Source organism: Dendrobates tinctorius, unplaced genomic scaffold, assembly GCF_039654945.1.
Source record: "Dendrobates tinctorius isolate UK_male_01 unplaced genomic scaffold, ASM3965494v1 ptg000074l, whole genome shotgun sequence".
NCBI classification, from domain to species: domain Eukaryota; kingdom Metazoa; phylum Chordata; class Amphibia; order Anura; family Dendrobatidae; genus Dendrobates; species Dendrobates tinctorius.
Window position 1 is genome coordinate 3690611 of NW_027361742.1, and position 17055 is coordinate 3707665.

Genomic DNA, 17055 nt, shown 5'->3' on the forward strand with positions numbered 1-17055 from the left:
GATATGAATTAGGTTAGCTGTGGAGTCACGCCCTCGCTGCACTCCTGTCCAAGCCCAAGCTCCATCCTCATCAGTTGAGCTGTGAGAAACTGGCATGAAAAATCCAAACTTTTCCGACTTTTCTAAGCTTTTACACCACTTTTTGAGCATAAAAGTTTTGATGAGTTGGAGACTTTTGTCGTTAATACTTTCTGCAGTGATAAGAACTTATCAGTTGTTGTGAGAAAACTCAGACTCTCACAACTCTTAATTGTTAGTAACAAGAAACAAAAATTATTCTTACTTCCAGAGAAGCATCGTAAATTCTTAAATGTCCCATTGTTACATTCAATGAAGAAACTTGGTTGATTCGGTCGTTTGTATCCTTGCTTGCAGGAAACCTGTAATTCTGCACCGTGTTTATAACTTTTACCAGTATCAGTTGAAACTAGCTGAATGTTACTGGCAGAAAGGTCTTCTGATGAGACTTCACATGGACCTGAGTAAAAGTTCAGAAGGAGACAGTTTTTTAAGTTTTTATTTTTTTACAACACACTAGATATTTCTACATGTCCTTTGTACTTACTGTAACATACTGGATGATGAGTCCATTTACCATTTTCACACTTAGGACTTAAAAGGTTATTCTTTATATGGTCCTTATTGCACTCAAATTCTGCATAATGGCCAGAGTCATAACTGTCTTCAGGAGTTTTAAGGAATCCATTTTGGATTTCTGGAGCCTTGCAGCTTCCTAAAACGTAATAATTAATGAAATCTTTTCATCAGCCAAAACTAGAAACATGTGCATTACCCTTTTGAGGCATATGTGATTTCAGTTTTAGATTGCAGGGGTAATTTCTAGACAATTCATTCCTTACTGAAAAGATACACAACAGTTTATTGTCCATCTTCTGGTCAATCAATTTTAAAAGAAAGCTATCACAAGGTTTTTCCCATATAAATAAAGGCCAGCACCTTCGTATACAGCATTCCTCAATTCTCTGTGCAAAAAACAACGTATTATACTCACTTACGATGTGGTACGGTCCCATGGATGCCACTGGTCTGGATCAGCACCTATTCTCCTTTTGCGATTGCCATCCTCTTCCCTTTTTTGTGTGGATGATGCATCCTGCATCATCCACAAAATGTCTTCCATCACGCTCCTGTTATGGTGTACTTCTCTCTGCCCTGCCACGGCAGAGCAAAGTACCGAAATGAGCATGTGCGGGAAAGGACAAAGAGCACTGCACATGTGCACAACAATACTTTGGTCTGCCCTAGGCAAGGCAAAGAGAAGAAGGTCTGGGCTGGAGCATGATGGAGGACAATGTGTGGAGCTTCTTAACTTAACGTATCAGAACCCAGAGTTATGTGTACTAATGAAAAATTACATAGGGAAAAAGTATTGAACACATGAAGAAAGAGAGATGTAAAAAGCCATAGAAAGCCATGACACCAGCTAAAATCTATCAGTAATGGTAAAGCAATCTTGCCACTTAGTGAAAAGTAATAGGAGCTGATTCAGCTGATAGCATACAAAAAGGTGTCTCATTACCAAGGTGCCACACAAGAAATATCTCATCTTGGGTAAAACCAGTGAGCTGTCTCAAGACCTTTGCAACCTTATTGTCATGGTATAGGAGATGGTTAATGTCCTGTTCTCGCAGGGTTGGCTTTTGCTGGCCTCCCTTTGGATCTGGGAGGGGTATTTATGCCCACTCCAGACCAGGATTCCCTGTCAGCTATACTGTTGTTCTGGCTGTGTGTCTCACCCCCTGGTGTGCGTGTATGCTGCATTTCTTGTTTGCTTCCCGTGTATGACCCGGTCTGTCCCCTCACTCTGTTCTCTGTCTCACGTTTTGGTACTGTTGTCTTCTCCGGTTCTGACCTCCTGGCTTGGCTATCGTTACTCCGTTACCATTTGCACCTATTGTACTGTCTATTGCCTGTTCTGGTTTACTGATCTACTGCTTCGTCCTGACTATCCGTTCTGTCTAACCCTTTGGTACTCTTGTGCTATCTCATGCTTTGACCCCGGTCTGATCGGTTTACGTGTCTCTGTCTATGCCCCTTGGTAACTTTGTCCCTTAGTTACCATTCTAGGAGTTTTTCTCAGCTCCTAGCTCTCTGGAGTTTAGACCACGCCCTCAGCAGTCACGTGCTTCAGGTCCTGTTAGTCTGGAGCACGCATTGTCACCACTGCTGCCCTGCTCCACAGGTATCTTTGTGCACAGTTTTTATACTCAGGACATGCGCACTGGCTCAGTGAGCAAGTGGAGTGAGGTGTTCCTGACACTTATTGTTGCAAATCATACTGATGGCAATGGCTACAGAACAATTTCTAAATTACTAATGGTCCCATTGAACACTGTTGGGGTCACAATCCAGAAGAACACTGGAAAGAACACTGGCCATGACTAGGTGTTCCCCGCAAGATTTTAGAGAGACAAGTGAAAAAATTATCAGAAGAGTTGTTCAGGAGTCAGGGACCACCTGTGGAAAGCTACAGAAAAACCTAGAATTAACAGGTACACTTGTTTCAAAGAAAACTATAAGTAATGCACTCAACCTCCATGGCCTCTATGCACGCTCACCTTGCAAGATGCTAATGCTGAACAAAAACATGTTTAAGCATGTTTAAAGCTTGCTCAACAAAATTTAGACAAGCCTGTGAAATAAAGAGTGAATGTACTCTGGTCAGATAAGACCCGTGATTGAAATCTTTTGATGACATAATATACACCTTGTTTGGAGGCCAAAGGGCACTGCATATCACCCAAAAAAAAACATACCAAAAATGAAGTTTGGATGTTTAAAAGAAATGGATGTTTAAAAGAAATCGTGTGTGGCTGTTTTTCAGCATATGGCACTGGCAAATTTCATTAAAGGAAGTATAAATGGACAAATGTAATGAGACATTCTTGATAAATATCTGCTGCCATCTATCAGGATGATGAAGATGAAATGAGGGTGGACATTTCATTAAGACAATAATCTTAAAAGCACAGTTAAATAAACTCAAGGAAAGAAAATGAAGCTGCTAGAATGGTCCAGCCAACAACCTGATCTGAATCCAGTAAAACATTTTTGGAAGGAACTAAAGCTCAGAGTTCATAGAAGGAGGCCACGCAGAGCTAGCGTCAGCACCCAGCGCACCTGGGCAAGTGCCAGGGCCCTGAGCAGGCGGGGAGCCCATTCATACCTCTTGCTCAGAGCCCTGGTACTAACAATACTTACCCCTCCCTGTTAGTCTGTTGTGGAGTCTTCCATATCATCTGACTCTGTGACATTTCAGGTCAAAAGGCGTGGAGACGTTAATGCAGCGCACTTGTAAGGGTTGGGACAGGACTCTAGTCCTGACCTGAACAATTGCCATATCCATTTCCAGTCCTTTCCCTACAGGAAAATGTACTCTTCTCTTCTGCATACCTGCATCTCCATAATCAGCTTCCTCTGGGCACTTCCCAGGCAATACCGGTCCCTCTCTCAGGCGACCCACATCCATGGAGACAAAGTCCAGATTAACTTCAACTCTTTCTTTACTAAGTACTTCACACGTTACATCGGCAGCCCCTCCTACAAATAACCCTCCTATCAGCTACACCTATCAGTCCCACTAGTATGCCCCCATCTAGTGGCCCTCAACAGAACTACACTTACCCGAGTCTATAGGAACTATATACTAAAAGTGCTCTCCTCTAATGTCCCCAAAAGGATGCACTAACTTTCCCTAACTGTACATGCACAACAGACACATTATGTTATGTAATAATATGATGCAAGAATACAAGACAAAATATTACAACTTTCTAAAAAATGGTAACACCTACATGTGGCAATACCATTAAAGATGAGCGATAATACATAATTTATATGTAGCAGTACTGCAAGCATTTATCATAGACACATTTGTAAACATTAACAACCAGGAGACAATCAGAGGGAAGGGGAGGAAGTAAGACATCAAATCTCACCCCCTTACACACTCTCTGCCCTTAACAGTCACTTTGCAGAGAGCAAGAAAATGGTGATGCTGAGGAGTCCGGAGCAGTGCAGCGGCCAGCGAAAAAAAGGTGCATATTTGATTTTTATTGTTTGGAGCATCATGTGAGGCCCATCCTTTACTGGACCATTATATGGGGCTCATTCTATATGGAGCATTATATGGAGCCCATCATAAACTGGAGCATTATATGTGAAGCCATTATATACTGTATGGAGTATTACTGTATATGAGGCTATCATATAATGTATGGAACAATATATTGGGCTCATTATGTAATGAGCATTATATAGGTCCCATTATGTATGGAGCATTATATGGTGCTCATTATGCTGTATGGAGCAATATATGGGGCTCATTATTCTGTATGGAGCACTAAGTTGTAAAATACTGTATGGAGGACTATACTGTGTGGATTCTGACCTATTGTAGAATTTACAATAGATATCACTCATGTAATGTAAGAACTAAGTGAAATCTTTGGCACTGTACTATACCTACAGCTCTGGCAAAAATAAAGAGACCACCACATCAAAATCACCCCGTCATTGGCAGCCCATTCTCCAAACCTGAATTTCATTGAAAACCTCTGCAATGTAATCAAGAGGATGATGGATAGTCACAAGCTATCAAACAAAAAAGAACTGCTTAAATTGTTGCGCCAGAAGCAGTGTGAAAGACTGGTGGCAAGCATGCCAAGACGCATGAAAGCTGTTTTTAAAAATCATTGTTATTCCACAAAATATCAATTTCAGAACTCTTCCTGAGTTAAAACATTAGTATTGTTGTTTCTAAACTATTATGAACTTTTTTTGTTTGCATTATTGAGGTCTGAAAGCACTGTTTTTTTTTATTTTGACCATTTTTCTTTATCAGAAAAAAAATACAAAATTTATTGCTTGGAAATTCGGAGACATGTTGTCAAAATTTTGTAGACTAAAATAACAATTTACATTGTACTCAAAAATATACCTATAAAGAGAAAAATCAGACAAACTGAACATTTGAAAGTGGTCTCTTAATTTTTGCCAGAGCTGTATATTTCTCTGATATATCTGTGCATCATGAATCGTGATGTGTGTTAAAGGGGCCCACTGAGACTTTTTCCCCTGGTGTCAACGAAAACCTGCAGCTAGCTATGAGGCCATGGAATCTGGTTTAAAGAGTGTTTGTGTGGAAGAATGAGCCCAAATCACACCTGAGCAATGCATGTTTCTTGATGCAGGAGAATTATTAAAGCTGTCATCAACAACAAAGGCTTTTGCACAAAATATTAATTAAGTTTCAGTAAGCATATTCAATACTTTCCCCCTGAGTCATTTCTAGAGATCAGTGAACCTTTCAAGGTTCGGTTTGGTTGGGCAAATGTCCCGATGTTCATTGAACATGTTCAACGAATGGTTCGTCAAACTTATCCGAATCCCATTGAATTCAATGGGAGGCAAAACCAAACGTATAGAAAACACCTTAAGGGCGGACAAAAACCTTCCCAAACAGAACAACTTAGGGGTAGATACCAGGTAAAGTGACATTAATTGACTGGTCTAAAAAATGTGTGAAATGACTCAAATTGCTTATGCCACTAACACTGCTGTTGCTATTGCTGCTAGTGTTTTTGTGGTGACGCCTTGACGTTCCTGGGGTTGGACGTCTAGAACTGTGATGCACACCATGCCTCAGTGCTGTCTTGGGGAAAACCACTCTTAAGATTGTCTACAAGTGTGTTACAATACTCCAGCATGCACACGTCCTTTTACAGGGTGGAAGCATCTCTCAAAATTTACTCTTGTACCGTGGATCTAACAGAGCAGCAAGCCAGAAGTCAGCACTATTTTTAACCCTAAAAATATGGGCATCATGTTAAAGATAGCTCAGTAAAGCCTTCCATGAGGTCTGTGGTGTGTTGGTGGCGGGGTAACACTCAAGCTTGCTTCCTTCGTCCCTCCCGCCAACCACGGACAACAGAGAGTGCATCATTATCCTCTTTATCTCCTGACTGTTGCACCTCCATCACCACTTCCTAATAAATTTGTTCCTTGGCTCCTGCACCTTCACTAACAGTTTGTTTGGTACCACGAGCCTCCCTCGATCGCAGTAATCCATCCTCCAATGGCACCCGTCTTTGCGACGAGAGTCAAGAGCTTAGAGATATTATCTCTTCCACATGCTCCTCTGCTTCCACCTCTTCCTCTGGGACTACCACCTTCCCACGCAGACTATTTAAAGTGTGCTTCAGCATGTAGACGATCAGCGCTAACCATCTTAGTAGCCATTTCAAAACTGTGCAGAAGGGTGGAGAGGTCCTTCGTTTGTGTCCACTCTGCAAGCGTGATTTGCACCAAGTCCGTACTGCGTTGGCTTAGGCTATGCAAAAGAACATACTGCACCAGAGCTCGTCACTGCTACCACAATCGCTGCAACAAGTGCAGAGTGGAATTCCATCATGTCGGCACATAGCAAATCAAACAGTTAACCAATGCAAGTTGATGACCTGAGGGGTGAGATCAATGGAAGTGAGCACACAGCAACTGTGTTTTCTGCAGTAGTGCATCGCTTCCAGGCAAGGATAGTGGCAGAGAAATTGCTGTACTACTAGGTTGAGGACATGAGCAATGCAAGGCACGTGAGTGAGGTTTTCCTGGCATAGGACTGCCACTATGTTTGCACCATTATCTCACATGGCCTTCCCTGGCTCCAGGTTTAGTGGCGATAGTCATTGCGCTAACTTGGAGGAATAGCTGTCCACAAATAGCTGTGTGACTATGATCTCCAATCTCCAAGGCATATTAGTTTAAACACTGCCTGATTTCGGTGAGCCCTGGCTGCGTAGTATGGAGGTGAAGGGATTTCCTCTGCATTGCTGAAATGCGTGTCTCATTAAGGCTAGTTTCACACTTGCTTTTTTTTGCAGCGCGTTTTTCCCGCAAAAAAACGCATTGAAAAAACGCATACAAAAGCATACAACTGCTGCGTTTTTTTCAAGCATTTTTATGAGCATGCATGAAAAAAACGCAGCGTTTTTATGCGTTTGTATGTGTTTTTAGTGCGTTTTTACCGCGTTTGCGTTTTTTTCCAACATTAGGTGGCCCCTCACACTAACCCAAACCATGACTTTACTAACCCTAACCCTGACCCTAACCCTAACCCTGACCCTAACCCTTAACCAAACCATACTTAACCCTAACCCAAACCCTAAACCCTAACTAACCCTAACCCTGACCCTAACCCTAACCCTGACCCTAACCCTTAACCAAACCATACTTAACCCTAACCCTAACCCTAACCCTTAACCAAACCATACTTAACCCTAACCCAAACCCTAAACCCTAACTAACCCTAACCCTGACCCTTAACCAAACCATACTTAACCCTAACCCTGACCCTAATTCTAACCCTAACCCTGACCCTAACCCTTAACCACATGTATTCAGGCTGTCTAGCAGCCGCAAATCATGCAGCTACGGCGACAGTAACTAAATCCCCGAGCACATACAAATACTCAGTGATCATCCAAGCATACTTGGGAAATCTCGAGTAACAAGTTTACTCGCTCATCACTAGTTATGGTGGATTGAGAAAGATGTGTTTTGCTTGGTGAAACAAAAACAGCAGGCATCTTCACTTCTGTAGCAGCTGACATCCTCTATCCCCGACTGTAGGGGGTAAACAAGTGGTGGTTTTATGCCCGGGGACCTGTGTGAGAACACTTGACATAGTGATGGAGAAGAAAGAAGCAGCAGATGTGGTTGATGGGATGGCCAGTAATTGGCGAGGCCTGCTAGTCCACATTTTAGCACAGTATGATTCCTAGGCTAAGGCATGTTGATTGCGCATGTGCCAGTTCAAGCGTGTTGGCAGATAATGGGAGTTTGGTCATTCTTTGAGGTCTCAAACAGGGCCAGGTTATGCAACCCTTGATGCCCCTGTGAACTGCAGACTCAAGACCGGATCTGGCCACAGTCATAGTTGTGGCTGAGGATGCAGTTCTTGTCATGGTTGCATCACTCCTTGTCTGTGCTGTAAGCCACAATGTAACCTCCTCGTTTTCCTCATGATCCAACTCTTCTGCTGATCTACTCAGCTGTGTGCCTCAGGGTTCACACCAAGTGGGATCTACAACCTCATCTTCATCCTCTCACTGTGCTCCCACTCTTCGCCTTGAGAGGCACCCTCCTCCTCTTCCTGCCCTGACAGCACAGTACAGTCTGTGTAAGTCTCTGGTATCTGAGTCTCATCAGTATCACCTCCACCCTTGGGGATTAGCGTCTGGTGACAAGAGTCTGGATTCTGCTTAGATCCTACTTCGTTCAGCCCCGGATCCAACAGGAAAAATTTTCTGGCATGAGTGTAGATGCTTACATCCTCTTGAGTGTGTGAATCTTTTGAGCAGACTACTGCTGCCTATGGAATAGAATGTGTGAACAGCTCTGCAGACTGACCCAAATGTGATTCCCCACAGTCAGTTGGGAGGTTGGAAATTTGTGACAATTTGGGGCAATCAAGGGTGATTTGCATGCCACATTTGAGGGTTGTACTGTGTCTGATGTTAAGGTGGAGGAAGAGGAGGAGGAGAGGCCACTTGATGCAGTGCTTGCCATCCTCTGGAGCACATGCTCTTTCTGACCCTCATCTACAAGGCGTATGGCTGTGCAGCTGCCTAAAAAAGGGAGTCAAGTGGCCCATCCAGTAACAGATGTTGTCATTTGCGAAGGACGAGAAGGTGTTTGTTCAGTAGAGCTTTTAGTAATATTAATGTGGCGCCCCCAGGAGTATGGTCGCCACAGTGGCATTACCTTCCTCCTAGGGAGCGTGATGTCATGCTTGGAAGCAATAAAGGGTCTCTCTATCAGTTAAAAACAACACACAGCACAGTTCCCACTCCAGACCAGCAGAGCGAGCTCTGAACCAAACTGGGGGGAGGAGCTGCTCTCTGGGGGCCGGGAAGGGGAAGTTAGTTAGTTCATGTGAGGAGTGAAAAGGACGGGAGAAGAAGAGCTGGAGGATTGAGCGGAGTTCAGGCTCACTTCTAGCGTAGCATATGGTCTGGAGTCCGGTCTCTGAGGTTGTATGGATGCTGATGTTCCTGCAGCAGAAACTGGAGGAACAGGAGGCTGTAAATGCTCTGTTCCCACGTAAGACTCAGAGGCACAACAGCAACGTGTGAGCCAGAAGAAGGAGGCTACAGCTGTCTGCCATACGAGGGGGTTCCAAAAGAGGAAACAAGGGGAACTTCAGTGTAACTCAGTACTGCAAGTACCTCAGATAAGTGCTAGAAAGGAGGCTACACAACCCATCTGCATAGAGAGATTCCTAAGTTGCTTTCAGGCTGGCCAACTCCTGTTCCATCTGTAATCTGGATCCTGGACTGCACTTACAAAGGTAAAAGAAACTGCACCTCGTTGTGTCATTGCCTTCTTCCTGCAACCCCTCCAGCACTGCTACATCTCTGTGCCTGACACTACACCCTCTACCTCAACACCTATTGCCACTGCCCTGGGACCACAGCTCTACTTGTGGGGAGTTATTACATCTTGCTGCCTTATACCATCCATCCCAGAGGATCTGCCTGCAGTGTCGGCTTAACCCCTTCATTGCCGAGCACCACAGGTGGCGTCACGTATCATCCACTTATAAACTTTTTTCAGCCACGTTTTACCCCTTTTGCATGGATGCCCAGGGCCACGGACCGGGTCACCGTCACCGTGACACATCCCTCTGAGACACCGGCCCGGTACCGAGTACCCCACTGCCCTGACGGGCGATCCATTAACACCTAACCCAAGTACACAATTTGAGCACCAACCTTATTCTCCCTTCCACCACAACCTCGCTTTTTTAGCTCAAGTTGTACGCACCCTTCCACTCTTTTAACTAGAGTTGAGCGACTTTGCCTTTTTTTGGGTCGAGTCGGGTTTCATGAAACCCGACTTTCGCAAAAGTCGGGTCGAACGAAATCGGCCGATTTTTGTGAAAAGTCGAAGGCCGACTGAAACACGAAACCCAATGCAAGTCAATGGGGAAGCAAAGTCGGCAGGGAATGGAGGCCAGGAAACACACCTACAGTGCCCTTTTGAATGCCAAAAACATCACATCTTATTACTGAAGCTTTTCAACCTTAATTTACTTCATAATACTAGTTATGCACTGAAAAATGGGGGTTATTTGGCTAAATTTGTGGGGGGGTAGGGCTGGCTTCAGGTTTTCATGTGCCCTGGGCCAAAGAGCACCCCTTTAACACATACCACAACTCATGATGCTCCGATGCTATGGCAGAGAAATAGCGGTATAGTACAATGAAAAATACTTCACTTTTTACATTTCATGACTGATATCCATTTTAAATTCTCCAATAGCTCCAAAAATGGACAGTATCTTACTCCATACAGTATTATGGCCACCGCATAGTGCGCTATACAGAGTAATGAGGCCCATATATTTCACCATACAGAATCATTGGTCCCATATAATGTTTGAAACAGTATATGATGAGCTCCACATAATGCTACAGTATATGTTGGTCCCCATGGATGAAACTGCACTGTCCTATGGGCCCAAATAATGCTCTATATATAATGGGCCCCATTTCTAATGCTCTAGTGTATAATGGTCCCTGTAAATGCTGCTCCAGTGTCTGATGTCCACCTTTGGAATGCTCCAGTGTATGGTGGGCCCCATATATCATTCTCCAGGGTATAGTGCTCCCCAAAAATTGCTGTCCCAACATTGAAAACAATTAAATAAGTCTCCTCAAATAAGTCTCCTCGCTAGGGAATCCCTATACTAGTCTGGGTGTACAGACGTGATGTCATTGCGCTCTCTGATCAGAATATCACTGTCATCAGTAAACGCGGAAGACGTCATGGCGGTGGTGAAGAGAGGTAAGTATTTCAACTTTGCAAATGCTGTGATCCAGAGCAAGCAGGGGGGGCCCACTCGTTGGCGACGGCACTGGCACAGGACCCCTCATAGTACAGCGGTGTGTCTGACGGCGGGTGGGATGAACCTGCACTTTCAGCTGCACCTTCCTTTTTGTCACCGTGTAAGGTGGTACAGTATATGGGAAGGGTAACCTGAGTTTCATCTGGGTCACATTCAGGCTGTGTAGAGTGCGAGGGGAATGTAGTGGTCTGGGTCAATGTACCAGCAGAATCATCTAGCAGTGGCTGGGCCTCAGTGCACTTGTGGAGCCCCCAGGAGTACGGTCGCCACAGTAGCATTACCTTCCTCCTAGGGAGTGTGATGTCATGCTTGGGAGCAATGAAGGATCTCCCTAGCAGTTAAACCAACACACAACACATTTCCCACTCCAGGCCAGCAAGGAGACCTCTGAACCTGACTGCTGAGGAGCTGCTGTCTGTGGTTGGGAGGAGGTAAATTAGGGCAGTCTGTGAAGGGAAGGGGAAGTGTGTGGACGTGAGAAGGGGAGCTGGAGGATGAGCAGAGTTAAGGCTCACTCCTAGCTTGAGCGCATGGCCCGGATTCTGGTCTCCGAGTTTGTGGGGACACTGACGTTCCTGCAGCAGAAACAGGAGGAAGTAGCAGCTGTAAATGCTCTGTACCCAACTAAGGCTCGGAGGCCCCAGCAGCGACGTGTGAGAGCCAGAAGGAAAAGGCTATGGCTGCCTGCCATACGAGAAAGTTCCAAGAGAGAGTCAACAGGGGGAACTTCAATGAACTCAGCACTGCGAGTACCTCAGATAAGCGCTAGAACGGAGGCCACACTACCTATCTGCAGAGAGAGAATTCCAAATTGGCTTCCAGGCTAACCAACTCCTTATCCATCTGTACTCTGGGTCCTGGACGGCACTTACCAAGTACAGGTAAAGGAACTGCACAACTGTGTCTGCCCTCTTTCTCCTGCGCCTGGCACACGGCTCTGCTACATCCTGCACTGCACACCATCTACCAACTCTTTCATGTGCCCTGCGACAATGGCCATACCTGTGCAGGGCTTTCAGCTTCGACCACTGCACACCTGTCAACTCCATGTCTGCCCTCAAAGTGCCTGCCCGTGTATCCTCCCACAAATGCATTACAGCCTGCCTTTGTTCGCACAGCCGCTCAACCATGTGCAGGGTGGAGTTCCACCTTGTTGCAACGTTGATAATTAGGCGGTGCTTGGGAAGGTGGAGCAATCGCTGCAGCTTCTGCATACGACTGGAGTGTACCAGCGAACGGCGGATGTGCAAGCACAGTCTTCGAATCTTAAGGAGCAGGTCAAAACCCCGAAACAGCTGTCTGTGGATGGATACCATGTTTTGGCATAGGTGGTTTCCTTTATTGGAGACTGCCCTTCCCGTGGTTGTTCCTTCCCGGTGAAAGATCTGGCTAGTCATTGCTTGCATTGAGAAACATGTGATGGTGTCTCCGCGGCTCTTGATTTACATGCCTCAAGATGTAGACTGCCCAGCCATGACTCAGTTTGTCGCTGAAAGTAGTCTGCCAGTACCTCTGCGGTGTGTCTGTCGCCCAAACATCATCTGCAACACAGCCTGCTGACGCTTTCCACTAGCTGATCGATCGGATGCAGTGCTCGTGCGACTGCGCTCTGTGGACCAGCTTTCGCTTCTAGAGGAGGAGGAGGGTCGAACTCCTACAGCCAACTGTTTCCTATACCGTGGGCTAGGCAGCACTGTGCCACCACCGCTGTCCCCTGTGGACCCTGCATCCACCACATTAACCCAGTGCGCAGTGACGGACATGTAACGGCCCTGGCCATGCCTACTGGACCATGCATCAGTTGTGAGGTGCACCTTTCCACTCACTGACAGCTTGAGTGCATGGACAATGCGGTCTTTCACATGAAGGTGGAGGGCTGGGATGGCTTTGCGAGAAAAGAAGTGGCGACTGGGTAGTTCATAGCGTGGAACTGCATAGGCCATTAGTTCGCGGAAAGCGGCGCTTTCAACCAACCGATAGGGCATCATTTCTAACAGGATTAGTTTGGCAATGTGCGTGTTCAAACCCAGTGTACGCGGATGAGAGGATGAGTACTTTTTTGTCCTACTCATAGTCTCTGGTAGGGTGAGCTGGACTTGAGAGCTGGATATGGTGGAAGTAGCGGTGGACATGGTGGACTGAGAGAGGGTTGATGATGGTGATGGAGTTGGTGTTCTTTCTGATGGCCTAGATTCAGTCTTTCGTTGCAATAACTGTGATTCCCTGAATGATTTGCCCTTGCGACGACAACTCATCATTTGCTGCTGGTGGTGTGCTAACCGGTGGACTTACATTGGGGGAAACAATGCTGCGTTGCTGACTACCTTCTTTGGGAGCAGTAGCACATGTGGTACGTGAGGTTTGGTAGTCCATCCACGCTTGCAAGTGCATGGTGGTTAAATGTCTTAGCATGCAACTGGTATTAAAATTTCTCAGATTTTTCCCTCGGCTAAAGGTCTTTGCACACTTCTTACAGATTACCTTTGCCTGATCATTAGGATTTTGTTCAAATAAGTGCCACACTGCACTCTTCCTACTAGGGAAGACAGTTTGAGGCCTTGCACGCTGTGCTTTTTTGACCGTCTGGCCAAGCTGTCCTGCAATTTTTTGGGTTTTGTAACCCGTTTTTGGACTGCTCCGGGCCTGCCAGATAACAACTGTTGCGATGTTGATGCCCGCTGCGGATGCTCCTCCTCCTCTTCTGAGCTATTGGCAGCAGCACACTCTACCCCCAATGGATGCCAATCTGGGTCAACAACTGGGTCATCCATCACCTCCTCTTAAAAGTCATGTGCACCTTCCTCTGTCACCGTGTATGGTGGTATAGTATGCGGGAGGGGGCAACTGAGTTTCATCAGGGTCAGATTCTGGCTCAGTACACAGCGAGGTCAATGTAGTGCTCTGAGTGGATGTACCAGCAGATAAATCTAGCAGTGGCTGTGCATCAGTGCACTCCATGTCAGATTCATCTTGGCCTGGGTAATTCATGATTTGACTTGATAACCCAGGCATGGTATGTGAAAACAGCTCAATGGAGTAATCTGTAGTGTGGCCTACCGCATCCTTCAATTTTGGTAGGGGTGAAGGACACAAGGAAAGGTGTGGTTCATGACCATGAGCCTCCAATGACGACTCAGTGCTTTTATTTTTTAAAACTTCAGAAGAGGAGGCGATAGAGCTGGAGGCTGAGTCAGCAATGTAAGCAAAAACTTGTTCTTGAAGCTCCGGCTTTAGAAGCGGTTTACCTACTCCCAGAAAAGGGAGCCTTTGAGGCCTTGTGGAGCCAGACGATGATGCAGCCTCAACACCTCCAGTATTAGGTGCTATTTTGCTTTTGCCACTACCAGCAGATCCACCACCAACGCCATCATTACCAGCTGCCAACCCCCGCCCACTTCCATGGACTCTTCCGCCACACTTCCTCATGTTTTGGAAAAATGTACCCATATTTACACCAACTCTCTGGTACTGTAAAACAAGGTACAAGGTGTATATAGTACTGGGGAGAATTGGAATGTCTCTACACTTCAGGACACTGTGGGATTCAGTCAGGCCCTGTTTATTTAACACCGCAATATGACAGGCAGATTCTCTATGCTGTTAGAAGGGTGTATAGAGGACTGTGGAGAATTGGAATGTCTCTACACTTCAGGACACTGTGGGATTCAGTCAGGCCCTGTTTATTTAACACCGCAATATGACAGGCAGATTCTCTATGCTGTTAGAAGGGTGTATAGGGGACTGTGGAGAATTGGAATGTCTCTACACTTCAGGACACTGTGGGATTCAGTCAGGCCCTGTTTATTTAACACAGCAATATAACAGGCAGATTCTCGATGCTGTTAGAAGGGTATATAGAGGACTGTGGAGAATTGGAATGTCTCTACACTTCAGGACACTGTGGGATTCAGTCAGGCCCTGTTTATTTAACACCGCAATATGACAGGCAGATTCTCTATGCTGTTAGAAGGGTGTATAGAGGACTGTAGAGAATTGGAATGTCTCTACACTTCAGGACACTGTGGGATTCAGTCAGGCCGTGTTTATTTAACACCGCAATATGACAGGCAGATTCTCTATGCTGTTAGAAAGGTGTATAGAGGACTGTGGAGGATTGGAATGTCTCTACACTTCAGGACACTGTGGGATTCAGTCAGGCCCTGTATATTTAACACCGCAATGTGACCGGCAGAAATTGCCTAGTGTATGACAAACTACAAGGCGTATATAGAATTGGGCAGAACTGGAATCTCCCTACAGTGTAGGTCTGTAAGAACGGAACAACTCCTCGACTTATCCTTACAGAGTCACACACAGATAGCTTCACTGTGGCCGTGATAACAGCAGTTACATGGTACTGAGAGAGGAGAGTGCACGTACACCGCTGTCCAGTGTATGTAAAATTGTCAAGCTCCGTGTTTTAGTATATGGACTGACACACGCTGTCTCTCTATAGTTTTGAATGTAATCAAACAGCAAATATACTAAACTGTTTGAAAAGCAGACAAAACTATAAGGTGGAGGTCTGTAAGAACGGAACAACTTCCTCGACTTATCCATACAGAGTCACACATGTAGATAGCTTCAATTTGGCCGTGATAACAGCTGTTACACGGTACTGAGAGAGGAGCGTGCACGTACACCGCTGTCCAGTGTATGTAAAATTGTCAAGCTCCGTGTTTTAGTATACGGACTGACACACGCTGTCTCTCTATAGTTTTGAATGTAATCAATCAGCAAATATACTAAACTGTTTGAAAACCAGACAAAACTATAAGGTGGAATTCTGTAAGAACGGAACAACTCCTCGACTTATCCTTACAGAGTCACACACAGATAGCTTCACTGTGACCGTGATAACAGCCGTTACACGGTACTGAGAGAGGAGCATACACCGCTGTACGGTATGTGAAAAATGAACACTCAGTAACTCACAAGGACAAAACAATAAAATCTGGATTGCTTTGAAAAAAGCAGTTTACTCAGCAATGGGCACACAGCAATACAGCTACCAGGTAGCCTTAAAAGGCAGCCTAATAACCAACAGAGCTGATGCACCAAAATATAGCCTCCCCTTGCACTTCACAGTGACTGGTGTGCTGTACAGGCAAAATCGCTAGCAGCAGAATCAATTTTTGGTATCTTCTTCCCTGCCTAACGCTCTCCCTACAGAATCAGCAGCAGCTCTCCCTATTCTGAGATCAGCATGAGTAACATGGTGGTCGGCGTCCCCGCCCTTTTATACCCCCTGTGACGCCCCACAAAGCAAGCCAATAATTTGCATGCCCTTCTCCAAGATGGTGGTGACCGCTGCCTATGTCATCACGTTGCCCACAGTGTCCGTTCTTCCTGATTGGCTGCAAAAAGGGCGCTCAAGCATCTTTTGAAACGCGACTTTGGCGCTAAAGTCGCCGACCTCGTGGCCGACCTCACGCTAAGGTCGGGTTTCGTTTCACGAAACCTGACTTTGGCGAAAGTCCGCGACTTTTCAATTTTTTCGACCCGTTTCGCTCAACTCTACTTTTAACCAACTGTTTCACAACCTTAGTACATCTAGTGTTTATTTTTTCAGTGTGCCTCAACAGCACTATAAGCCCTAACAATTTTGATTAGCAAATGGGGCCTCCCGAGTCATGACTGCAACACAGTATTAAGCCCAAACAATTTTAACTAGGAAATGTGGACTTACTGCCCACGTGCCTTAATGCTTACTGCATCAGCGCCCTGGGTTTGTATGCCCACTCAGACCTGATGCTTTGAGAATCAACCTTACCAGTGAGCCTAATAACTTTAGAAAGAAGGAGCACAGAAAAAAATAAAAAACTGTTCCACAATCTGTGGAGCAACAACAGTTGGAGGAGGTAACCAGTTTAGATTAAAATAATCCAGTGAGAAGTCCCAGTCCTCTTTAAAACAGCTGGTAGCATATGAAAGTGAGTGGCAAGTCTGAAAGTCAAACTTTCTCTGCTCTGACACAATTTTCAATAGTTTTCAGCATAATGAGGACATAGGTACTATAGAAAGTGGCTTTCTTCCCCTCAAGGCAAAGCTGAATTCCACTACAGGCTTTGACTCTTATGATTTTTCTCTGAATTGTCAGATGGGCAGTCCAGCACCTGCTGAATGTA

General features: G+C 45.5%; 1 protein-coding gene across 3 annotated transcripts in view; it reads right to left on the reverse strand.

The window, feature by feature from the left end:
* Positions 1-17055, reverse strand: part of CFH (complement factor H) — a 712377-nt gene that overhangs the window by 3867 nt on the left and 691455 nt on the right. For all 3 annotated transcript variants that reach the window (XM_073582879.1, XM_073582878.1, XM_073582877.1), the window contains 2 exons: positions 566-733; positions 284-478 (listed from right to left, as the gene is read on the reverse strand). In XM_073582879.1, the coding sequence (XP_073438980.1) occupies positions 284-478; positions 566-733 (363 nt within the window). The remainder of the gene's footprint in view (positions 1-283; positions 479-565; positions 734-17055) is intronic.